At 45.0% G+C, this 26,472-nt stretch overlaps 1 protein-coding gene across 1 annotated transcript in view; it reads right to left on the bottom strand.

Annotated features, from left to right (window-relative positions):
- MYBBP1A (MYB binding protein 1a) overlaps positions 1 to 26,472 on the bottom strand; it is a 60,993-nt gene that overhangs the window by 8,821 nt on the left and 25,700 nt on the right. The window contains exon 24 of the mRNA XM_068910450.1: positions 6,918 to 7,031. Within this exon, the coding sequence (XP_068766551.1) occupies positions 6,918 to 7,031 (114 nt within the window). The remainder of the gene's footprint in view (positions 1 to 6,917; positions 7,032 to 26,472) is intronic.

Genomic DNA, 26,472 nt, shown 5'->3' with positions numbered 1-26,472 from the left:
CACTCTGCTAGAGAAAGGAGCACGTCTCCTAGCTGAGAGTTTGCACACCAGTTAATAATTACGCATTCCCAACACGTCCGTCAGCCTACTTCATTGCTCAGAACAAACAGCCCTTCCCCGCCGTGGGATCAGCCGGACAGATCCGTCACTGCTCCGCGAGCAGAGAGCCCCAGCCAACCTGCATTCTTTCCGCGTGCCGTGCTATCTCCATCCTTCCCCCTCCTCCCACATAGCAGACCTGATGCTGACGGATAAATGTGCACATTCATGGCTGATTCATTCCAAGGGCCTTCTGCAAAACACATACCTCCAACCACCCTGTGCAGCCTTACACCCTCTGGCACAGCCCAAGGTTGCTAAGGTAAACTCTCTTCTCCAGCAGCGAGTAGCTCAGCGAGATTTCCACCCCACTGAATGTCCACAGTCACGCTGAGATACGGCTCGAGAGGGCTGAAGTTGAGATGCCGACCGGTTTCGCACACTGACCGCGGAAGCTAAAGCTCTGCCCTAGCTTTGTGCTGCGTGCAGCGTCCCAGCCAAGACACAACCTGGCATTTTGCTGCAGCTCTGGCTCAGCTCCCTATGGGGGATTCACATACAGAGGGGGCTCAGCGAGTAGTTTCAGAGCCCTATGAGCACCTGCCCCTTCCACGAGCCAAAGCACAGGATTTCCCATGTCAACATCCAGGCAAGCTGAGAGGTTTGGCAGGGGCACAGATTTCCTCTCCTATTTAGAGGCTAATAACAAACTGACAACCAAATGAAGTATTTTAGGATTCTCTACACTTATGGCTCCTGTTATTATCCTGTGCAAGCACCCTCATTTCACCTGTAATTATTTTCACACTGCTCCTGAGAGGTAAGCCAGCATTATTCTCTCCACTTTACAGAGGCTCAGGGAAGCTAAGCAACACGACCGAGTCAGGCAGGCTGTGACAGAGCCAAGAACCAACTCTGAGCATCTTAAAAACCAAACAAGTTCCTTTCAAGGAAAAACAAACCAGTTCCTTTCAAGACTATATTCGCTACACAACAGAACCCAGGCTTGAATTTAGGGCCAAATAATGGAAGACAAAGAAGGGAGGAGAGAAGAATACTGCATTTCCTACCAGTCTCCATCTAGCTACAGAGCCAGGTCCACCTACCAACTCCACGTGCACAGGGTACACAAGCACATGCCTGCAGGGAGAGGTTCTCATACCATCCGCCCAAACAGCAGCTGCTACCGAGAGCTCAAAGGAGGAATAAAGCCACAGAAAACCCCTCCTTGCTCTGTTCTCTCTCACTGAGTTTTCTAAAGACTGAAAGTCCAAATGCTCAAATCTTACTTCCCTGCACCTCTGCAGAAACTGCAGAGACAGGACTCTTCACCAGCCAGCAGCCCACGTTCAGCCTGAAGCAGGGGTGAAAAAAAAAAAGGCTCTGCATCATGTGCACACCTTGCTGGGGGGAAGGAAGCGAGAGACACTGGACCGGGCATCAAAGCAAAACCCAGCCACAGGGTTTCTTAGTCTGGAAAAACCCAGAACCAGCAGAAACAGGTCATCAAAATGCTCAACAGGGAAGGAAACTGCTAAGCTCCTGCTTCGTCCCCAGCTATGAGAGAGAGAGAGAGAGAGGGTAAAGGACTAAGCAGACCCATATGCTGAAGGGTCTATAACTAAAGGGCATTTTGTGCAATGTTTATTTTGGCTGTTATTAGAGGGAGGAGTCTAAAATTGAGAAGTAGTTCTCACAGAAAATATCAATGCTTTCCCAAGTTTAGAAGATCTGATTTTTTTTTTTTTCCATAGATCGTACGAAAATGCAGCAGGGAAAAATCACACAGGACAGCTGAGGGAACAGAGGAGAACGAATTCTCCACAGAGACATCCAGTACTTTGAAAGCATGTCAAAGATATCAGTTAAATCACTACTGGCCTCATTTTACAAGCTAAGAGGCTGAGAAAAGGCAGTGAATTAAGAATTTATAAGAACGGACAGATAACATTCAGGCAATCTTCAAGAAGAAAAAAAAAAAGAGAGAAATGGGGGGTTTTTTTTAGAGATTTGATGAAGTCACTGTTAATAATTTATCTCCATACAAACTAATACACCAATAATCAAATGTGATGTCCTTCAGAAAAGAAGGGCATGGCTACACAGTATAACCCTCTCTCCCTCCCCATACTCTGAATGGCTTCATCCAGTTAGCCTAAACCTCTTGTTGAACAACACAACCTCAACCAAACCCTCTAAAGCCACACAGAAAGTCTTCAGAGAGCGTACTGTAACTTTCGGACTACGTAAGTCTGGAAAAAGAGGCCTTGGGTTACCTCCACCACCCTTTCTACAGATCACATGACCATGTACGTTTATGCCTTTTTACACAAAAAAATGGTTTCCCACCTAGTCCAAGTCTAAATAACCACCTACGGGGAAGGAGGCACCACGTGCATCTCCTTAGGACTATGCGCATATTTATCTGAACGCCTCCAACGCTGGCACCTGGAAGCACCTTCGTCTCACGCTAAAGCTTCGGTCAGAGATCAGATTTCGTGAGAGTTTTTACATTCCAGGATGGGTCGATCCCATTTTGGTTTTAAAGTAGCCAACTCAAACACTGCCTGCTCCCCCCCTCCCTCATGCAGGATACAACACCAACAAAGAGGGGAAGGAAAAAAAAATAATAAAGTTGGGCCCTTCCTATTATGTGCTTACTGCAGAGGACAGACAAAGGAAACCCTCAGGAAACTGCTCTTTACACACCATGGAAAGCAGTTTTACCAGCAGTTTTTCTGAGGTCTGCTTTGTTTTGAAGCCGCTCTGCCATGAAAATACACTTTTTCTGGAATGTTCCTCAAAATCCTTTTTCATTTCTCCCTGACTTTCACATCATAGCTGTCAGTTTCAGCTAAAGTCAGAGGAGTTACACAAGTACCTTGGTCCAGAAGGGCAAGCCAGCCCCTGGGAAAGGGATGCCATAAAAAGGGAGTGAAACTATGTATTCAGATCCTGGACCTTCCTGCCCCAAATCTGTCAATGAGTTACTTAAAAACTGGCATGCCTTCAGGATCGTTCTAAAGCCAGGACAGCAATAATATAAGATACCAGAAAGAAAACAGAAGCATACCTAACAAGGGAGACAAAAATCAAAACATGCCCACAAGGAAAACGGGGAAAGAAGAAAGACCATTTAGCTCCGCTGAGCTGAAAGACCAAATTCAGAGTAGCTTGATAAGGTCACAAAAACATTGTGTATGAGCCCTAGCTGCAGCCCCATGAAGATACTAGCTAAAATTTTTTGACGGACTGTGTGAAACTGGGAATTTACATCTCCCAGGTTCTGCCACTAGCCTCATTGCATGACGCTGGGCAGTTCATTCGAACGCACAGGAACCAGCATCCTCCAGAGATAACGCAGGGATGGAGATCACTGTCCAATACGCTAGGCTGTTTTGAAGTTACGTTAGGAAACGGTCAGATTGTCCTAGCAGAAAGAGGGTCTCTGGGATGCAGCAGGAGACCTGAGTTTGAGTCTTGCTTCAGCTCCTAGCCAAGTGTGTTATCCGTAAAAACAGGGAGAACAACTGTAGTAAACTAAACACGTTAGCTCTTGGATTTCTGCTAAATACTTTCTTCATTACATCAACGAGTCGCTGGTTGGAATTTCCTTTGTAAAGCACTTTGAGACCTACCGATAAAAGAACAAAGCACTCTGCAAGAGGAAGGAGTTTCTGCCAGATGCTCTAGTGTCTCAGGCGAGCTCCTGTCATTTACAACATGAAGCAACACTATTCCTTTATACCATAAATGTGACCAAGTTGCCCAGACTCCCAACATTAGAATAAACTCGAACAGTTGTAGCAAGGCTCTGCTTTTTGTAAAGTAACCTCTTTAGAACCAGGGAGGTCAAAACTGTGCCAGAGCGCTCTCTCTACTTTCTAACCTTTGCCTGCTGCCCAACATAAACAGATCACAGGGCCACCTCAGGGCCCATGCACGTTGGCTTTCTGCCCTGGTGACCCAGAAGAACAAGCCAAAAGCACCAAGAGCAAGCAGGGCTCTTACAAGAACAAATCCACTCCGAAGTATCTGCTAGGATACCAAGACTTACCCTGCCAACAGCAAGGAGATGGCAAGCATAAATCCCACATGACCACGATATACGTTTTCTAAGCATGCTTAAATATCTTGGCAACAAATAAGGTCAAATAAGCTTATGAAAGTGCAAGAGCCATTGCCCGCAGCAGCCAGAGCTGCTATGTGAGGAAGCTGTCTCTTCGTTTAAAGCTCCTAGCCACTGATTTGTCTCTCGTTCGCCTCTTAGCTTTACAGTAATAATTCAGTGGCATCCAAGTCTGCAGTTTTCTCAGATTGCTTCTTTCCTGACTCCAGCCCATATCACGGCCTAAAATCATCCCAGGCTCCCTGCTCATCACCAAGAGACCTGCAGGTATGTAAAGCAATTGCTGAGGCAAGACAGCATGAGAAAACAGGCGTCAGGAGATAGCGTCCATCCTCTCTCACAGCCTTACACTTGCAATGGCAAACTTGCACTTCAAAAGCCACCGGCTTCACAGCTGCAAAACGGACCAAGGACAGAGAGAGTGAAGCTAAGCCTTCAGGTGACAGTTTCCACGTGAACAACACTGCTGCTTGAACTACAAATGCACAACAGCACAGTTAGGTAAAGACTTGGACTTTCCAGGTTTTTTTCAGGCTTCCCTGGGTCAAAAGAGAGCACAAAATTCTGCATTATTATTTTTTCCTCTTGGAACAGCTATTTTTGAAGCATAGGGGCAGAAATGGCCAATGACAGCAAATACAGAGGTCTCAGTTACAAGTAGGACACCAAAACCTCATCACTTAACGTTCTCCACAGCATAACAAACTGCTGCTCTCAGGCCAAGTCCTTGTGAGTAAGCACATACATGTTAACATCCACCTACTTATGCATCCGTCTCCGAAATCCTGGCTGATCTGGAAAGGCCCACAGAAACAGGTCTCAGCTGAACAGGACCAAGACTGAACTACAAGAGAAATTTCCAGTTCTGAAAACACCCTCCCTATGCAGTAGATATGCAGTGGCATGCATGGACTTCAAGGATGATCAGAGCTATTTCTCAGCTAAATCTGTGCTTCTGTGCCACCAAAAAAAGCACAGAATACCTTTTGCAGCTTTAGAAAGTTTTGTGGCACAAGCATCAACCTTTGGCCATGAGTTAAAATTGTTACATGGAACACAAGGTCCTTCATCCCTAGTAATTGATTAGAGCAACATTTAAAGAGCAGTTGCTGCAACAACTCCAAGGAATCATACCAGCACCATGTTAGTGCAACAAGAGAGCAGGAGGAAGAAAGCCAAAACATAAAAAAAAAATATGCATATATCCACCTACAGAGCACTCTGTAAAAAACACTATGTCAGGGCTTTTTCGGAGCAACCGAAAAAGAGAACTAGCACCCAAATGCCACTGCCAGTTAATAGTATCCGAGGGCCTGCTGCCGGCAGGGTATCTTGGACAGCCCAAATACGTTGACAGTATTTCCCAGGAATTTTTCTTGAAACACAGATGACTGCAGAAATGAGAAGCACAGTAGAAGCTTTGGTAGCAAAGCTCATTAAAACACTGGACGGGTTGCAAGATGCTAAACTTTCTCTGACAAGGACAACATAGAGGCATTGTAAACGGCTGTGGTTTCCCAGTGAATCACTCCGACTCCTACAGGTATTTAGCTGCTGGAGAGAACCATGGAGATGATCGGGTTGGAAGGAATGGCATGTTTTATGTAGCTGGAAAATAAAATCATACCTGACTCCACCTATTGAGCTTCTGATGCAATCATTAAATAAAACCCATTTAACAAAACCCAGGATTACCTGCTTCCTCAAGAATTTTAAACACCACCTCCGAATTCTTTGATTTAAATTTACTTAGATTTTGTTCCTCCTCAACAAAGGAAAATAGAGCGAATCGTTCTGTTCCAATATAGCAAATTACATAATGGCCTAAATTACCATGTAACTAGCATTTAAAAAAAGTAAAGAAGGAAAGCTACATTTAGACAGGGCAATACTACAGCTACGTAGGAAAACCCAGACTGGAAACTCCCATGTCATCAAGTTTGAAGTTATGCTGTGTCACCACATTGTAACATTAATTTGGCTGTCTGGTTCCCCCCATGTCAATCCACACAAGTATAATTGGATGGCATTTGCTCCTTCCGTCTCCTGTCCCACAGATCAGCTCCTACAAAATAGCTGCACCCACAAGGTGTCTTCAGGTACAGTTTGCACTTGCCACTGCATCAGGAGCCCTACAATCTTTTCATCATCGTTTTTTCTGTACAAACTATTTGCCGCTGTATTTTAGGGTTTCCCTATTAACAATATTAGCAAGAGAGTTTGGTTCAGAAGGCTTGCAACGTACCAGGAAGCTGAAGTCTAGGGATCCAGACCGCAGCTCTCTCTGGCCCAGAAGTTTATCCAGACATAGAACTTCCATAATACTGTGTGAAATTAAGTCAATGTCCATGATACTTTCCAATTCAAAACTTGTTTTTGAAAGCCACCTAAAATTGGCCTGTACAAGTATATTCCCTACAACTCAGGCTCTGTGTCTTGGATCCATTTGCAGGCTCTGCTGAGCTGTATCAGACACATTTTTTGCACTCTGTATATTCTCTAAAACTCAGGCCCTATCTCTTGGATCCATATGCAGGTACTGCTGAGCTGTACCAAGCACATTTCTGACACACTATATAAATATATCCGAACAGCAGCGTTACAAGAATGCTTTAATCCTGGTGGGAGACCCTGGAGTCCCTACTCAGACCTGGTGCAGGCAGGCACAACTCTACTAACATCAGTTAAGTGGAGCGTGCCTGCATCCATTAGGTGCTATCCATACTTTTAACGCGTTGAAGCCTGTTACCTCCGTCACTTGGCTGATGCTCTCTCTGATCAGATCCTCCCACTCCTCCTCTGTCACGGAGAGCTTCAGCTCACGAAGCGGTAAAACCTTCTGGAGAAGCAAACATGCCTGGGCCTGAAAGAGAAAGGGGAGAGGAGAGGTGAAACCCCATGCTTTCTCGGGAAGGTGCCTCCAATGCACATACACCACTGAAACGAACAGCCGAGCACAAGGGCTGCAGAACGTCACGTTGCAGATGTCACATATCCTCCCCAACACGTATGCAAACTATGTTAGGAAACGCTCTCCAGACCCTGCTAGGGTCCCTCCTCACTGGAGGGTTTTGGTTTAAGGCATGCATTTAAATGGGCCAAAGGGGAGGAAATCGACTAGATCTTCTAGATCTAGTAGATCTAGAATCGTCTTCTAGATTTAGGTGTTAGTATCCGAAATGTGTTTTAGTAGCTGGTTTGAGTGCATCACCTTCAGTCTCCAAAAGTCTCCAGGTAGCCCTTTGTGTGACTCTACCCTTTACTGCGCCCTGACGAATGCAGCAGGCACAAATAAACAAAAATAAAAGCTAGCAGGGTAGCAAATGCTCCATTTCAAAGGAAACCTAGATGGAAAGTCCTGCTCAGAGCAGCACTCAGCCTTGCCCTGGAGTCAAACTCCGTCATTAAATGTACACGTTAGCACAGCAAAGACAAGAGTAGCCACTGGAAAACCCACAGCAATCGGCAATCTTCTCCCATGTCCTTTTCTACTCCAGATTTCCTATTGTAAGGCTTTCTCAGGTTCAGGAAAAATGCAACAAAGCACAAAAGCAAGTGATAGAAACACATGAGAATACACTAATAAGGATTAGCACAAATAGTCTAGCGGATTTAAAGGGGGCACTTTCTTAACAGCATGGAGTCAGCCTACCCACGTATAAAGACAAATTGCTGCCTCCAGCTGTCATCACACAGGCCTAAATTGAATACAGGTATAAATACCAAGAATCCCTGGGAATTATATCAAGAATTAATCTTGCCCAAAAAAAGCAAGGGCTGCCCCTTTTTAACCACACACTGCAACTGAACCCACCCTAGAGACAACAGCTGAGCAGAGTTTGTCCAACTCTTTACTGAAGACACCACTGAGACCAAAAGTCTAAGAGCCCTCAGAAAAAAAAAATCAGCATCGCAATTCCCAACCTGGGCTCCAGATACCTCCAGGGTCCAAGGGAAGCAACCTAGAAAACTTGTATTAGGAGGCTTAAAACTACATATTGAAGACTTCAAAGCTGAGTTATCCCACAGGCACCAAATGCAGTCTTTTCATAATAAAGCATCTGCTGCTGGCCGTGGTTGCAGGGACAGGACATTGCACACAAGCCCTCCACTGGATCACTTCAGAGGTCATATTTGTGTTATAATGGTGCTAATACGATGGATCCGCATACGTTTACTTCCAGTTTACACCAGTATCGCCCAGGAAGAGAATTATGCATACAGAACAAGCCTTCATTCACCAACAGCAATTCTGTTCATTACTTGGGGGGTTGGAAAACGGGTGGAAAACAACAATAACACGCCAAAGGATGTATGTTGATTTAACAAGAGAGCGAGTCCTAATGCCACGTTCCTGGCAACCACGCTTACACACTTCTTGTTATTATGGGGAGGCTGTGTCTTGCAGAAGAAATTATGGCATGGCTGCATGCACGTACCAAATGTAGTGGAAAGTGACTTCAGTGCAATTACAAAGAGAATGTGACCCTGGGAGTAAATTAAAGGCCATAATTCATTCGGAAAGGCTCAGGCAGGTCATAAACCTCAAGGCAAGGCACCATCTCTTCTTCGGCAATTACCAAAGACATTCATACTGCGTATGGGTGCAAAGCAAAGAGAAGGGGCCGTTTGAGTAACCCTGAAGGTATCTCAGGGCACCAGATGTACTCAAGACGCTAATTCAGGGCCAGAGGCAACAGTGACACGGGACTGTTCAGGAATCACACCAGCCAGCAGCGGCTGGGAGCACTGCAAGTCAGTGAGAAAAGAGGAGATGAAAAGAAAATCAAAGCCATCCAAAGGAACAAGGGGCTCTCGACACCTGAGACTCAAACGCTGGTCTAGCAGAAGAGACCCTAAAAAGGACTTAGGCCTCAGTAAGCATTAAGCATGAAAACGATTTAAAAGGGAAAAAAAAAAAAAACCTTCTGTGCGTAATAAATCAGGAAGTCAAAATCCCCAGTTTCTGAGAATCCTCCTTGTTGCTATCACTTTTTAGTAATTTTGTCGCACTCATATGGCTTTCATGCCTCCAGTTCGTATTAGATTCAAGCAAAGAGAAAATAAGTTTTGTTTCAGGTAATTAAAACATTGCTATTGCTGTAATCAAAGCACTCCTGTGTTTCCTGACAGTTTGTTCACTCGATGATGATTTAGTACCAAGTGTGAGCCCCTTTTCTCATTTGAAAGAGTAAAAAGATAATAAAAGATGTTTGTTGGTTGAATCAATTTTACCTCAAGAATAGCTCAACCAGAGAACAAATGTGACATTAATAATTAAAATTTCCTCAGCGCCCAGTACCCATGGTGCGTTGTAGTGTAAGGTTATCATATTTATCACCCAGCCGGTGACTCTTCTGTTACTGGAGTCAGTAATTAACACATAGCTCTCATATAGTCTACTTTTCCAGAGCATACTGTATAGTTAACTCCTTTTGCAAATGGAGAAAATTAAACCACAGGGAGAAGAACTGAAATGAGTCAGTCAGAAAAATCATGAGCAGAAACTAAACCAAAACGAAAACCCAATTCCTCAGTCCCAGTCCAATGATATAACCACTAAGAAACAACACTTCCCACTTCTCCCACTGATGTCATCCCAGCTCAGCAGGTTCAAACCAAAATAGGAGAGGCACCAATATTCTTCTTTAGAGGGGCACAGCTATCACACCTTGCTCACAGCATTTATCGGCACGCGATAAAGGATCCTGGATGTCATCAGAAGCCTGCTTAACAAGTAAACATACCCGGGGTAAACTATCTAGCAACCAGGATCACCAAGCTGCCACATCAGCTTGGGAATTAGTGGTCCTCAGTAACGGACTTTCAGCCACAAGCTCATGCCCCTCCTGAGCAATGTCAAACCCCCGGCTGGAAGGGCATTAGCTCCCCGCAGAACAGCGGTCCCCAGCGGTATTCACAAAGAGGATTTTAGATACTCGGAGAGGAATCACTTTCATGACCTCCAGGAACTTCTCCAGGCAACATATTCTTTATCACCTAGTAGAGCTAAGAATACGAGCACTGTGCAAGCAAATAAGATGAGACCCAAAGTGACTCAAATCTCTACAAACCCTTTCCTTTAGGTCACAAAGTAATAGCTCTCTCTCTGCAGTTCATTTTCCTTGTTTTATTTTCTCAAATAAATGGACATAACGCTGCTGAAAGTAGACACACTGGAGGTGTGAAAACCTTTGCGCTTGGAAGTGAGTGTTCATTTCCCACCCAGCACCGGCTTTGGAGGATGAGCCAGAGTTTCCGGAGGTGATGAGCCATCTTGCCTGCCCGTCCTGACACATCACAGCAGACTGATTTTTGGGAGCCCCAACACTCAACATTTTCTAAAAATGAGGCTGTTCAGAGGATTTCTCAAGCTGGCTCTCTCCCAGAATGAGGCTCTTTCCATTGCTAGTCGTTTCTGAAAACACAAGCTACCGTCATTCAGTGGTGCTCCTGTGACAGTTTTCTGTTCTGCGAAACAGGTTTTACTACTTGTGTTCTGCAAGAAAATACACATGTGCAAGATGTGTTCATAAAACGTCTTCATTCACACATACACACTTAAAACCAAACAAAGCAGTATTTTTATAAGCTCATGCTCCAAGATGCCAGCGCTCCTCTTGCTGAGCAGCAGTAAAAAGAAATATTCCCAATGTACAGGTCACACGCCGGTCTCCTGCCTACTCTCTTATAGCTTCCTCAGAAGCAGTCAGGAGCCGTCCATGTGCTAACTAGAGGAGGTGCTGACCTTGCACAAACTGCCAATTCCTACCTCCCGACCAAGACTTTTGGAGAGCGAGACCACACACACAGCTCCTTAGAAGGAGGCAGGCCATCCCAGCTAGTACAGATCGTTGGCATCAGACTATTAACCCCTCAAATTTCTCACAGGCTATCATCTACCCTTAACGTGTTCATGATGTGCCTTTTGTATGTGACATACGGACCAGTTGCACATGTTTTGCCATCAACTCACAGAATGATTTGAAGTTTGGAAAAGTACTCCCAGAAGATCCAGCACAGACCTGGAGCCCAACAACACCCCAGCTCGGTCCCCTTCCCCAGCACCACTAATGTTTTGGAACATCCTCCAAGCAATTGGCACTTTTAGAAGCTGCCAGATCAACACTGTTGCCAATGATACCACAGAGGATTCTCCGTGTTTGCTCAGTGCCAAATAGAGCTTGCCGAGTTCCTGACAGCCCTATGAGAAGCAAGGATCCTTCACACTTTACACACCGTCAGAAATAGCAGAAGACTCAGGAGTTCCCAGCTACCGAACCCTAGTCTGGTTCGGAAAGGAAAGACCCCCATATGTACAACCTCTGAAATGGAAACGCGTGAAAAGAGCTACAAGCAGTGAGAACCATATTATAGCTTTTTTCTTCAAGGGCAGGGGGGAATGCTGCAGCCCATCTTGTGTACGATGTTAGCCCATCCTAACCAAAGCCTTTTCTCCTTAATTTCAGCTAAAAAAAGACTATAAAATAGTACAACAATAAATAAAAGCAGTCTATTCAAACAAGGATAGCAGTTACATACATATACTCCCACATATATCTTTCAACCATATGACTAAACGAGGCAGAAACGCTCATTATCAGTCCATGTGGGAGAAGAGAACAAACAATAACCAGCCATAGCGCTGACCCTGTGTTTTCCTGCCAGCTTTGTTTATTTCTGTCTTATCTACAATGATTACACAAAATGCCACTCAGTATAAATGTTCAAGATTTCTTTCCGAAATAGTAACCGAGCTCCCTGCAGTAACTGCGATGTGCTGGTAATTCCCAGATGTGCTCACCTAGCTTATTTAGAAGCTCAAAAGGGGAGCAATCTGCCTGGGTTGCTGGGTTATACAACATACCTTTGCCCTTCTCAGTAAAGGACAAGACATATAGCGTGACTATTTAAAAAGGCAAGCAACGGATTAACCCCTTCCAATTCAGCCACTGTTTTTTATTGAAAGCAAACACCTGCTGCAGGTGTAGCCGTGGAGGTCAGAATAGCACCTCTCCAAGTCCCCATCCAGGAGAGCTGGCAGCTGGCGAATAGACCAAGGTGTCTTTCAATCACCGCAGTTGGGAAGGAGAAAAGCCAAAAACAAACAACCCTTTGAAATTATGTAGAGGTAATGTTTGCAACGTTCAAGAGATGGAGGCATGACCTAAATTCAAGGATGTTTTTTCAAAGAAAAGCACACTGTTAATAGGAAGACACTTCTTTCTGATGCAAGGAGAAATGCTTTTTTTTTCCCAGTCCCAAGTGTTTTGCAAGGCTAGCTGGAAGAGGCTTTGCAGGCAAGCGAAAAAGAGATACCACACAAACACACTCCCATTGGAGACACCAAAATCAGCGTCACCATCAGAGGAGCGAGAAACTGAAGACACGGCCACATCACAGCACTGCAGACACAAAGTCTGAATTTTCGCACAGCCGTTTTGTCCAATAATCTCAAAGCAGCTTGCAGGCTACACCTAATTAACCTTCCCAAATCCAAGGTGGCATTTCCATCTTACACAACAGGGGCAATACATTTAACTGGCCTGCCTGAAGCACGTGGCAGTACAGGAATAGTCTTGTTAGGTCTGGACCAGGACGCTCGTTCAGCTACATCAGACCTCACACAGCAGAACAGTAGCAGTGGAGAGTTTAAATACTTACCAAAGGCACCAAGCTGGATCGTCCCCACCTTATTCTTGTCATTTTTGCATTGCAGATGCAGTTTTATCACCACGAAGCATGCCACTACCATTTAGGACTGAAGAGGCTTTAGTGCGGATCATTTCACTGCTCTTGGAAGTCCAGAAGACAAAAATATACAGGTGCTATTACACCACAAAGACCACTGGTATTTCAGAGCACAGATGTCTCCTTTCTGGCATGCAAGCTACAGCAGCAAGGCTACAGCATAACCTGACCTGTCAGCACATCCAATTTGGCAAATGTACGCATTATAACTGCAGCCCTCAGTACAGGATTTCCAGCATTAAGGTTATTCTGCAACCACAGGGACATGGCAAAAACTAATTGCACTTCTAAAAATTCTCGCCTACCAAGCCCATTTGAACACATGGGTTTCCAAAATACATCTCTTACTAAATACATCTCTTGCTCTCCTCTTCTGCTTTAAAATACCCCTCTCTAGTATTTGTCATTGCAAAATCCAACGCAGGGGAAAAGAGCATTTATAATCACAGATACTGAAGTTTTCACTTTCCAAAGTCTGGAGACCTTTTTTCATTCCACCCTTCCTTAAAAACAGGTAAGAAAACAAAAGCTAAATGTTCTCATAACATCACACAACAAAGCAGTGGAAGAGTCAAATTCCAGTCTCAATTACACTGGTGCAAACCCAAAGCAATGCTCACGTACCGTGCACTTCCTCCAAATCTACCTCCAAAACCTACCAGCTCACAGGAACAGCAGCGCTTTCACACTCGGCTCTTAGCTGAAGCTCTGAGTCTAAACACAGCCTTGTGCTGCCAACCCTTCCAGCTCTCGCTGCCTCAGCACGGCCACCTCGGGGACTGCAATCACACGCTGCACTCGTGACAGATGTCACCCCGAAAGCTGGGGTAAAGGAGCATGTGCCAAGAACGTGGGAAATCCTAAACGAGCCTTCTTTTGATTTTAAGAAATAGTCAAGTTTCCCAGCCAGCTGCAATTCGTTGCATGTTAAAACAAAACAACATGAAAAAAACCAAGCTCCAGCTAACAAGTGCCTTGATAACTGGAGAAAAACCTGCCGTTTACTACCACCGAGCAGGACAACTGGAGCCCCCGTCAAAGCTTCCGTAAAAAGAAAACGAATGGCACACAAAGCCATGAAGCAAGCGCCAAACTGCCCCATTTCCATAGAGTGCCCCACAGCTCCACTGCTCTATTTTGACATGTGCGTTGGGTGTGGGATGGAGAGAAAGGCTCCAACAGAGCAGTCTGGAGTTTCGGGGCTCGTTTTTCATTTCTCTACCCCATTTGTTTTGTGCATTGTACCGTTTCTGTGCCTGTAAGTCTGTTTGCTAACGGTTTGGCAGGCAGAGTCCAAGTCAGGAACAGCCTTGGAGCTCAAGAGCTTACTCAAAAGGGCCAAGTATGAGAGTGAAAGGGAAACAGGCCCACAACACAGGTGTTCTCTCTACCGTAGAGCAAATTCACAGCCTGCAATACAGAAGCAACAGCAGTTTAGTATATGCTCTACATATATGCAACACTTTCCTAATGTACCTTAACACATTATGATCAAAATCATAAAAGATTGACATAACCCACTGAGCCCTCCGACTCTGCTGGCAAGACAGTCGACTTTGCCAGGAACTGTTGTGACAGTATTTAACAGAGTACTTAAACTCGTGATGAACTTTAAAGCCTGGAGTTTCACACAGCCCGCTGACCTCGACGGGAGCAAACTGCAAATTCTCTGGGGGAGCCGAGAGGAGCGGAAGGGAGGAAAAAGAAAAAAAAAAAAGGACCCTAAAAGGACCCTTTCCTAAATTAAGTACACGCCAAAAATGATCCTGCAAAATCCTCAGTCAGTATCGTCACCGAACTAGCAACAAATAGCAACTATTTACTTAAAACACACAAAAATCTTCGTTGAAGGCTTGAGGAGTAAAATGTGAAACCCAGAGACAACTGGGTCCAAATCAGCTGTCCTCAATGCACAAGCTGCGGCTGTAGCGCTCCACGCAAGGCACAAGCACACGTGCTTCATCCGTGTTTCAGTTCAAGGGGACGAGGTAAAACAAAGCCCTGAATACAGCTTAACAAGACTATTTTTGAGAACAAACACTAATTTTTCGCCTCCTCTGCACTGCTGAAGCAAAACACACCCAGGCAATGGAGCAGCTGGCCTGCTTTGGCAACTAAAAGGATCGAGAGTGGAAGTGTTAGTCCCTTCTGGGGTAAACAGGATTGTTATTACAACACGAAGGACCACTGCCCCTGCCAGGACACCTGAGCGTCTCCATAATAACCGTGCAGAGCTCCTGTCGACAGGACCTGTCGCCCGCGGGGGCTCGTACCCATGTGCGACAGCGCCGGCACCGCGCGTGGCAGCGGGAAAGCCGTGCTACCCGTGGCGACGCAGACTCCAGGCACCCGCGAGCGCGGCCAGATCAAGCTCACACCGGCCCAGGAAAGACCATGAAAATCTATCCTGCAGGGTCTTCCAGCTCTGGGCTTCCCAGGCCAGGAAGGAGCAAGTCTATCCTAGAGCGTAAAGTTGCTGTAGCTAATAGTCCCCAACTACTACACTCACCGAAATCTGCTCTTATCAAAGCATAAGCAGAACGGTCAGGGATCCACAAGGGATGCTCAGGAGCACTCAGCATGGCCTTGCTGAAAACCCACCGAACAGGAGAGGTACACACCCAAGAGCCGAATTCGCCTTGCCAAAAAGCCATCAGAACAAATGGTATTTTACAGTTTAAATTAAGTTCCTGCGACAAACGGACGAGAAAAATTTTGCAAGGCTGGTTAATTACAATATGTAAAGCATTTAAGTGACACCTAAATCACGTTTTACAACCTTTGATGAATAAGGCGATCTAGCTCCGTACACTCCCACCAAACATCCTAGCTCTCCTTGCAGTTTTCAGGATTTTGATATAAGCCATTCAGTACCGCAACCCGGTTTCATCCAAAGTAGACTGTACCTGTTCCTTCTCCCTTGTAATAATGCAGATTTCCACAAATATGGCAGGATGCTTTCCATCTGGGATCCTTTAAATAACTCACAACAGCTTGCATATTACCACATTTAAAATAATTCTGACACACAAGACACATTTTGCTCCTACACCAGGTGCAGGTTATTTGTTTAGGCCTTTCTTGAGCGCAAAAAATTATCAGAGAGCTTGTTTTTTATTTCGTTTTTTTTTAAAGTCAATTATTTTATTTCTAAACCTCTGAAACAGCCACCATCCCTCTCTCTAGCTAGTTTCTAAAACAACTAAAGAGCAGTTTGCAAACACAAGGGTTTCTGTGGCTTTATAAGCCGTTGGAACACACAGCCCAGCGATTCCCAGCGCAGGCCAACTTTCCAGCCCCAGCAGTACTGAACTCAAGGAGAAGCAGAAAATAGAAAAGCAATCGCCTGCCAGTCGCCTGCTTGATGGAGCGCTAAGCCCGTAGAGGTAGCAAGGGAGCTGGGTGTCTCCCCCACATGAGAGAGCCTCAGCACCAATGTCTCGGAGATGCTAGAAATCTCTGCTAACATGGCTGCAAGTAGGGGAAAACCACACACAACTACAACACCGGTGCCGTCACTTCTCAGATCTTGGTCTTGCTTTGGAAGTTCTGCTTTTGGATTTGAGATTTCATTACCTTACTTGCTGAAAAAGATCAAAAGCTCCCAGGAAGACAGCAACTGAAGCAAAAATGACTGGAAAGAAATGCAAAGAGATCTTCATCTTTCTACCCTTCTAACCGACTCTTCCTCCTCACCTCCCCTTTTTAATCTTTACTATCTTCCATACACTTCCTCACTCATGGCTCAGATGTCCGGCTTTAGGCAGCAGCAAAGGGAAGTTCAGAAATGTATACAACTGCACTCACTCCTGTTCCCACGGCTCTGAATAGCGGCGCTGCATCGATCAGATGGGCTGCTAATCTCATTCTGCTGCTACTGAGCACTTGTCTACACTGCAGAAAGTTTTGTCACATTAGCTATACTGGCATTAGCTATACTGGCACCTCCTCCTCCTCCACAACATGAAAAGAGCTATTCCAAGACAGAAGCACTTAAACCACCATTGCTCAATCTAGCTGAGAAATAGAGTGAACTATGCTCAGTACAAACTGCCTTTATATAACACAACTGCATCTACGGTACAGTTATGTTAGCCTTAATCCTGCTGGTAAACACCATCGTTGCCTTCACTGTAAAAGTCACACCCGCATGTTTTTCTAAATGTACTTAAGCCAGCTGAAAACCTAGGAGTAGTAGTGAAGACACTGGAGCAGCTTGCCGGCAGACCTGTGTATACATACTGTCTTCACATACATAAAAGTCTCTTTATGCCCTAAAACATCATTAATTATTGGCTATCCATGGACTCTGCAATCACTAGAAAGCACCTTCTCCACTGCTACTGAGGAGCGGATTTTTCCGTGCTTAGTTCCTCTGCAAACAGTGCTCTGGGGGATGTTCTTGTCAGAGGAAAAGCCTCACCCTGTACCTGTCCAGCCAGAGGAAGCCATGGGTGAGAGCCTGCTCAGGACAAGGGTCGCTACAGCACATCTGTGCTCTGCACTCAGGTATGGCTCCTACCTCAGCACCGCTCTGGTGGCAGCTGGGATAGAAAAGAATCAAAGCTCCTTCCTATGGTCACCACGTTCTAGCAGAAGCTAGCGACAGAAATAAGATGTTATTAGACTTTAAAGGCAGCAGAGATGAGTCAGTACACACAGGGAGAAGATTTGACACCGCAATTTTTCAGAGGATATCTGCACATTAAATACTGGCCTTCACTGACAGGCTTTCTGCCCAAGATGAAGGGTCTGCAGGACGTTTAGGCATTCAAAGCAAAAAATACACAATATGACACACTGGACTCCTGGGCTAGGCCTGGCTGGTGGCATTAGAAACTAGCTTTGAACATGTCATCACACACAAATAAAAATACAGCTAGTGAGCACGCAGGATCTGGGGGAAGACATTATTTACTTATGCCCTTCTTCCACCAGAGGCCAACAGCAGACCCTCAGGACACGGCAATCCATTCAGAACAATCCATATATTGGTCTGCTGCTTTGGTGAGCGCAAAGATTCATTTCTCCCTGGGGTAACCACTTACCATATCGGAAGGGCCAATCGGCCTTAATGTTTCCTTCCAAAAAGTCAATAGCTTATTATCCCAAATTCTTGAAAAATAAAAAGATGCCCTAACTGTTAAGCAACTTGCATGAGAAAACAAGATAAATCAGTAGCAGAACGTAGGTTAGTGCCCATGAGCAGTGATGTTTTCTTGTTCTCTCTGCAATGCCCTGAGGAACAGGGCTGAAAAATTATGGGGAATACTGGTATCATAGCGTGTACTGAGATCAGAGGCAAAAACAAAACAAAACAAAAAAAAACCCCAAAACAATAAAAACACAGCAGTGGATCCTATGCAATGCATTTAAGCCTCTCCCTTTGCACATTTAAAAAACTAAAATAATAATAATTTTTTAAAAAAAAGACAGGAAATATGTTTATTTCCTTCCACACTCCCAAACGCACTGCTCTCCAAAGTTAAAAACAAATCACAATAAAAATACGTCCAAGACAATTTGGTTTCTTAATACGGGCCTGTTGATTTTAGAGCATTCCCACTTTGCTTCAACAAGCTCTTCTGTCTGAATAAGGGAGCTAAAAATGTCCTTTTGTTACAAAATGAAAGCAGAAAAGAAATGAAAGCAGATTCTCACAGAACATCCCAGGAGCTGAAGTTCAAAGAAACCATGCCATATATCATGAAAACTTATGAAATCATTTTCTGGGGCACTATCCTTTCTCTTGATCCTGGCTTTCTTCTCGGAAAAAAAAAAAATGCACCCTATAAATTCTTTGTCAATGTTGACTTTATGGCAGCTTTGATTTTACTCACATACACATCATCAAAAACCAAGAAACTCCTGCGGCACCTCAAGCTACCTGCACACATTTGTAAGACCAAAACCAAAAGATGCCCCCTCCAATTCCCCCACTATGGGTGCTCCTCCCAACACTTTCTAAGCCAGACGTCTCCTCTGCACCACACGGCCAATTTTCCCCAAATAAGGAGAGACATGCAGTAGGATTTTCTTAGGCTATTTAGAAAGCAGCTACTGCATAACGCAGCCTATTTAAAGAGACTTTGCTAAAGTCAAATTTAATAATTTATGAGTTTTGAGAGCAGTATGTATTCAAAAAAAGCCCATGCTGCCTATGCACTGTCTGCCTTTTAGCTGCAGTCCCCAATTCACTAGACCACAGCCTTGCTGTTGCAAGGACAAAGGTTTTCATCTTTTAAGAACATTTATCAGCAGATAACGAGAAATTAGAATTCCATTCGCTCAAACGCCAACTACTGAAGTTTACCTTTCAAGCCCTGTAAAAAAAAAAAGTACCCTTCTCACGTCAGTAAAATTGTTAGCTTGGAACATTGAAATAAACAGCATTGCTAAGCAAAATAAAAAAGTCGAGAATTGTACTGGGTTGAACTTTGCAGGCTCGCCAGCGCATCTTTTCATTTCGCAGAACGCACTGAGAGAAGCGGCGCGACATGACAGGCGGCACGTTGCCCTAGGGCACAAGGGCCGTGGGTTTGAGTTCCTGTACTGCTAGGGCTTGCTCAGAAATCCTGCGCAGAAATCCTAACTTCTTTCTTGTGCTTTATAACTTTTGCAGACTGGTATCTTAACGCAGGCCTAGGGAAACCAGAGATAGAAGCGGCCAAACCCTATCCCCTAAAAAACAACAGGAAAAGGACCTATCACCTTCTACTGGAGCTCATCAGACCAGCTCTGTCACTGCCCACTGCCAAGGTCAGCATTTCATTTTACACTGCAGAAGCCCTCATCTTTCTCATCTGCCAACAAAACAACCTTCCAACGCACTTGCCAATATTTCCCAAACGAAGTTGCAATAGCCCCATGGAAACACAGCAGCAAATATTACCCAAAACTTCAGGGAAACAGGATTCTGTCCTGTTTTTTAAAAATATTTTGTAGCATGAATGCAACGTGAGCCCATATGATTGCGATAGTCACCATTTCATCACATCCACAGACTTTTTCCCCTCTCCTGTTTTTTGTTAAGCTGTTATTAAAATACATGACAATGACCTTGCCTCCAAGGAAACTTTGCCCATTTGTTCCACACAAACATCTACTCATCGAATTGACCAAAGGGTTCTGTTTGACAGGCGGGGCAGAAAGCACCTAGGTGGCTCATGGCCAAATACTCTTCTTTTTAAAAACTATCAACTCCCCACGTGTCAGATGGCAATTCAGTAGGCTAGGAAATTACTCAGTCTTGGAAAATCACTGCAATACGGTACATACCTAACTCAGCAAGACTTGCATCTTCCAAGATGCAAGGCTGTTAAGGCTGCTGTTCAGTCCCAACCTTGGATGGCTTTTGCCAGCAGCTGTGTCTACAGTACCAAGTAAACTGTTTGTGACCTTTTAATTTTCTTAATGCCTTCCCAGCTAAGACGAGAAGTACGTTTCCTCTGTCACTTAGGATTTACTACATGGTCATCAACACAAACAGCTGAATAGAATAAATATTTTTTATATCCAAGGAAGCAGAACAAAGAGGCAAGTAGGAACTTTTTCTTGTTCCCTCTGTGCTGCACCGAGCACAGTGGAATAGGGCATAAAGACCAGGACTACTAACAAGGCACTTTCTTTTTGCCAGTCAGCTAATTCCTGGTACGGTTATGGATTTCCATATGGGCAATGCAGGTGTCTATTTGCTAGACACTTCTTGTGAAACACTTCCACAGGGGCAATTCAAAGGCACCAACCTATACAACAAATATCCCCATCAAGGAAAAACAGTACAGCTAAAAATATGCATGCTGCTCCAGAGAGACCACTGCAGACACAATGACTGGAGTCCCTCGTCCATCTGAAATAAAACACACAAGCACATAAAAGTCCTCAGTGCAAATGTAAGTAAAAACTCCTGTCGGGATTTCAAGCACTCTGCTTAACCGCAGTCAGGGGGAGCTGAAAATTTTAAATAGCTCCTTTTAAATTTTCAGTCATCTCACATGAGCGAGAGGAAAAGGAAGGAGAAACACAACTTACAAAGCAATTCATCCCAGACAGCTACATTTCACTATGGCATCAGATACCTTTCCAAAAACATCAGAGACTATTTATAGATGCTGTCAACACCCTTTGAAAGCAGACAGTTTCTTTGAGCTCTCCCAATGCAAGTGCGGCTCTCAGAAGCAAAAAGTTGGGCTGTGATAATCCGCATTCACAACTGTCCTAAAGGTCTAGGAATTAAAAGCTTGGTCCTAAAACACAGAGCACTCTGGCCCTGACCCAGCATAGCACTTAAGCATTCAACTGTTTCTCCTTTGACTTCAAAGGGACAATTTACATGCCTAGGGTTAGTACACGCCACAGGGCTTTGCTGGCTCATGATCAGATGGCTCAGTCAGTCCCCTAGTCCAGCTTTACCTTACAGAACACAGGATCTCCTTGCCTATCTCATTAAACAGAACAAAGATGGGAACACGACAGCAGGACACTAAGTGGGGCAAAAGCGTGTCAGTTCGATGTACACCCACCAGCTGCAATGACTTCTCTTGCAAGAAGAGAGGTCTTTAGAGAAAGGATGTCATGAGGGGCAGAGGGAGACAAAATGGAAGAAGTCTGCAGGCAACAGCCACGGTAACACTGTATTGCATAAAGAAGCCATCACTGCCTCTGGGTAATTCACTCTTTGCAGGTCTGCTCACCTCAGCGGGCCCTTGGGATGAGCCCTACGCCTAATGCCACCTCTACAAAGGGCACAGCAGCACATCCCACCTCTGCGGAGAAGGGATGGAGGACGCTTTGAAGGGGGGATACCTTTCAGTCACAGCCTTTTGCTTGGCTTGCATCAGCAGACCAGTTCTCGTTTCAGACAGAAAGGAGGTAGAGTCGAAGTGGTGCTGGTACTCACCTGGGCAGGTTTATTTTGCTTCAGTATTAGTTACAGCTTATGCAAAATATTCCATACCAAGTCTTTCCTATACCACCTGCTGGAAGCTACGCGTGAGAACGCAGGCAAGGCACGGTGCGTTAATGCAGCGATCCATTAATTTATCACAGCACGAGGAGGAGCACTCCCACACGCACGCAGAGGGGTGCTGGCTTCTGATGCTGTGCAGCGCTTTTACTGCTCTTGCTGCATTAAAGTTTAATTACTTCTTAACTTAGATATTTACAGAGAACATAAACCGTTCAGATAACTGTCAACCGGCCAAGACCATTTTGGCAGGACTTCGGGATCATATTTTACTCTTCTGATGATGGCAGCTCTGGCACAGAATTACTTCAGTTCTGTAAAAGTATTTCTATATATGTTTGATCCCTTTGAGAAGATTGCCAAAATATCAAGATTAATTAGCAACTTACCTAAAATATACTCTCTATCAGATAGATCTTATAGGGTTCCTTGTCACAGACTGCTTTATAAAAGCATATTTTGAAACGTAAATAAATCTCTATGACAAAACATGACACACTGTTTCAGTGCTCGTTCTCATCTCCACACTAAGTAAAACGATTTTTAACAGTTTCGTGACAGCTCTGGGCTTACATCAGCCTTGCAGAATTCTAGCCAAACCATGAAAAAGAAACTCACTTGATGGACAAATACAGCATCATGATGTTCCCAGCTACTGCAACATCCTCAATCAATACAGCTTTAAAAGTAAATAACACAGGGATGCATTCAGAGTGATTCACCGCCACAGTGTAAAAGTAATTACAACGGCTCTCAGTGAGAGTGTTGAAACACATGCACGCTAGTGTCTTTCCCAAAGGAACAGAACAAGGGACAGGTATCAATTCATCTACCTAAACCCTATGAAAAAGCTACAGATTAGAAGTGGTCTAGGTGTCTGCCAGCACAACTGAGATGGGGACAACATCTTACTCTGGTAGTAGTAGATCTTTCACTTCCAAACTGGCTGTGACCATAAATAAAATGTTCATCAGCCATCAAACCCAAAAGAGGCAGAGCCTGTGTTGAGCCACTTACCCTTAAGAGGCTATTGCACAACAGCTGATACACAGAGCCATTACCACTTAATTAAACTTAACAATGGAAGAGCCAACCCTTAAAAGGTTTCCCTATAGAGGTTACCACTTAAACATCCGCTTAAACAACTACGCTCAACTGTTCGTGTTGAAAACAAAACGCTCTTTTCTTTCAGCTTGCTTCAGGAGCAGCAGGGAGTTGCGGATGTCCTTGCAAAGGGCTCGGGTGCTGTATTTTAAGGCGCCACAATGCACAGAATACCCTGTTAGTGCATCAACTAACAAGATGATTTCCAGCACAGAACATCAAGAAGGCTCCAGAGATGTTATCCAGTGGCCTAGAACAACTGCACAAAGAGTCACGGCGATGAAATTTTGCTGCAGGAACAGGAGGACTGCCTGGTGGTCAGAGCACTGGCTTAAGACTCAGAAGATCAGAATTCAATTCTGAGCTCAATCACTTATCATCCCCTTCAGAGAGAAGGAATAGGCCTTCCTACCACAGCAAATGCTCTGTCGGGAGCACTGTCCTACTGGGTGCACACGCACTGCTTTGCACAGCGGCGTCCTGCCGGTCAACAAGCAGTATTTTTCAGGGAAAAGCGTGCTTGTTCCAGTCCAGGCTTCCAGAGAGGTTTTGCTTCAGCCCATTTACAATTCATAGCTGGCACTCCGAGCACGTGCTTGCTGCAGAAGCCTGCATCAGCAATAAACGTGGGTACTGCAGCGCAACCAGCCACATGTTCTCCTTCGTCACCTCGTCCTCAGACTAACAAAGTTAATCATTAGGGGAAAAAGCATTAGTTCACTGACTCATCCAGCCCTCTGGCAGCACCAGCATGTATGAGAATGTGTACGGCGTACGGAGGGGCAGGTGGGGGAACTGCAGTAAGAGCCCCACCATAATTGATGATGCATCACCAAGGGGTTTGTGCTGCTACAGCTTCAGAGGGAAAGCCCAAGACCGCACACAGTTCCTGAACGACATGTTACTGCAGCTACGCTCAAGAATCCTGATGCTGCTAAAAATAAACCAGGAAGACATTCCTCACCTAAGGCTCAGGAGGGTTCTGGTATGTAGCTGAGTCATGCGACAATCATTAAATTAAACACATATTGTTCTTCAGTTTACACTCCATCAGCACATGCACAAAAAAACAACCCGGCTGTGCGTGCTGAAAAAGCAACACTGCGCCCACCGAAACAAGGCACAAGGAAGCATTCTGAAAGCCAGGGTCTCCTGGAAAACAATTGCAGTAGTAAGACCAAACTGCATTAAGGAAGGAGGAAGTGAGAACAAGCTCACGCACATTTATTTCCAAACAGAACTGGAGAGAATGCGTTTAGTGCTTGCAGAAGACATCAGATTGACAGCAATATCCTTAGTCAACAAAACAGCACACAAGCCTCCCCCACCTGTTAGCACCATGCACACTCTGCTTGGCTAATTGCAAGGCTTTGCGCTGCCAACAGGATCACCGGCGTCAGAAGCTCACTGCATTTTATTAGCACTAGGTCAATGCAGAGGTTGAACACAAGCTCTGTTTTTGATGACGAGTCGTTTCCCGATTCCAGTCTTATCACTGAAGCATATATTCCCAGCTGTCGTTTGTACTTAATCTGTGCAGAGCACACGTGTGTATGTAGGTATGCATGCACGTAAGGGATTCTCAAAACATCAGCTACGCTTTACTTAGGTGTAGGCTCAGTGTCGGTAAGAGAAAGCTATCAAATCTGCCAACGCGTACAGCACGATTCTGGTGTGCGCACTGGTGCCACGGTCCCATCAGCGAAGACGCTTCTGCTCGTTGCTACAGCAGGTACAAGCCACAAATAGGGTGATTGATTTTCAGGGCCTCGCTCCTCAGAGCTGCATCCAACAAGCTGGATTAGACCCTCCAAAAAGTTTTATTTCTTTACTACCTTGTCTTTTTATTACTTCAACTTGCAGCATTCTTCTCACATATTAAACGCTCTCTTGAAAAGCTTTGCGGTAACTACTTACAATCTAGTCATTTCATACAGTTACTCTTCAATGTTTCCTACTGTAGACAACAGTGCAACTCATACAGATCACAGACATGCAGCAGTCCATATTGTGAGAAGACAGTGCACCACAGCTTTAAATTGTATGTTGGTTTAACCTATATGTATGGGAAAGCAAGGATCAACAAGGGTTTAGGAAAAAGATTCTGACTGTTATGGTTTAAAAAAAAAAAAAAAAGACAGCAAATCCCACAAAATTTCCTAGTTAAGTAAATGAAAACCATCCAAACGGCCGAAACGGGTAACACCGCGCATTCAATGCACCAGATGCCAGAGAGTTACAGCACACTCCAACAACCAGCCGAATTCACAGCGTCCTGCAGTCAAGGTGGCCTCACAAGAGGAGGGAGACCCAGCTCAGACCCGTGAACTGCCTGACACAAGGCAATTTTGCAGGTCCGCTGTCACACAGATCTCCATCCTGTAGGTTTCTGACCTATAGGCTCCGACAGGCACTAAAGCAAATTCAGGGCGGGATGACATCTCCCTTTCCCAGATCAAGCGTTCCCTGCCCTTCCTCCCCCCCCACCAAAGAACACCAATCTGCCCAGCTCCTGAAAAGGGAAACTGTCCTACCAGTGTCTCTCGCAGGCATCCCCGCACCTGGAGTGACATCACCAGAACAGACCGCGGCTACACATACAAGTTTCAATTTCAAGTTCAATCTCAGTTAGACCACTGCAAATTCAACGCACCCGTTTAAAAAAGGCTATACAGGCTGAGCTTACAGCTGGAAAAACCCAGCAACAGCAACCCAACCACTATGAGCTGGGTTTAAAATTGCCTTAAGAGCGCTCATCCCCCCCAAATGCTATTTGTTTGATCTCACAAAGTACTTCACTGTGGAGGTGTACAACCGTATTGCTGCTTTAGGCACGTGGGAACAGCAACAAAGGGGCTAACTTGATGTTAGTCAGGCTATTTAAAATCATTTTGTAAAGCTTGCTTTTGTTTTTTCCTGCTAAGCTTTGCATAGAGAGGCACCCTCTAATACAGCTGCCTTTGAATCTCTCTAGGAGACCCTTCTCTACAGCGGTCACACGGGCCAAAGCAACACAGCTCCCAGAAAGGCACCTAACACCCCTCTGCCAGCCTACAAGCACCTCCAAGTCTGTAAGAGGCACAGTGCTGCTGCAGAGGGCTCGCTATTCTCCCCCTTTTACAGGTGGGTGACTGAGGCAGCTTGCCCAGAAAGGCTGGGGCAACGCAAGACCTAGCTGCCCAAGTCATCAGCTAGAACCAACAGTCCGCATCAGACACACTCGGCTTCAAAAATCCTCATACCCACTTCACAGGAGCCACGCTTCCATGCTAACGAACGCTACCACTGGATGAAGCTTTCATCCAGACGCTCCTGCCCCTGCGCTGACCATCCCTGTGCCATGGACGAGACCAGAGAATTGATCAGAGTTAAACCTAATGCAGCAAAAGAAAAAAGGGTACATGTACAAGGGGAAGGTAAGCTTTCAGCCAAATCATCCTCGTGCCCATTTGGGCGAATGATCGCACAAATACTCGGACACCAG

This window comes from Struthio camelus, chromosome 16 (genome assembly GCF_040807025.1).
Source record: "Struthio camelus isolate bStrCam1 chromosome 16, bStrCam1.hap1, whole genome shotgun sequence".
NCBI classification, from domain to species: Eukaryota; Metazoa; Chordata; class Aves; order Struthioniformes; family Struthionidae; genus Struthio; species Struthio camelus.
Note: the sequence above shows the minus strand (reverse complement) of the source record. Positions and strands in the feature narration are given on the sequence as shown.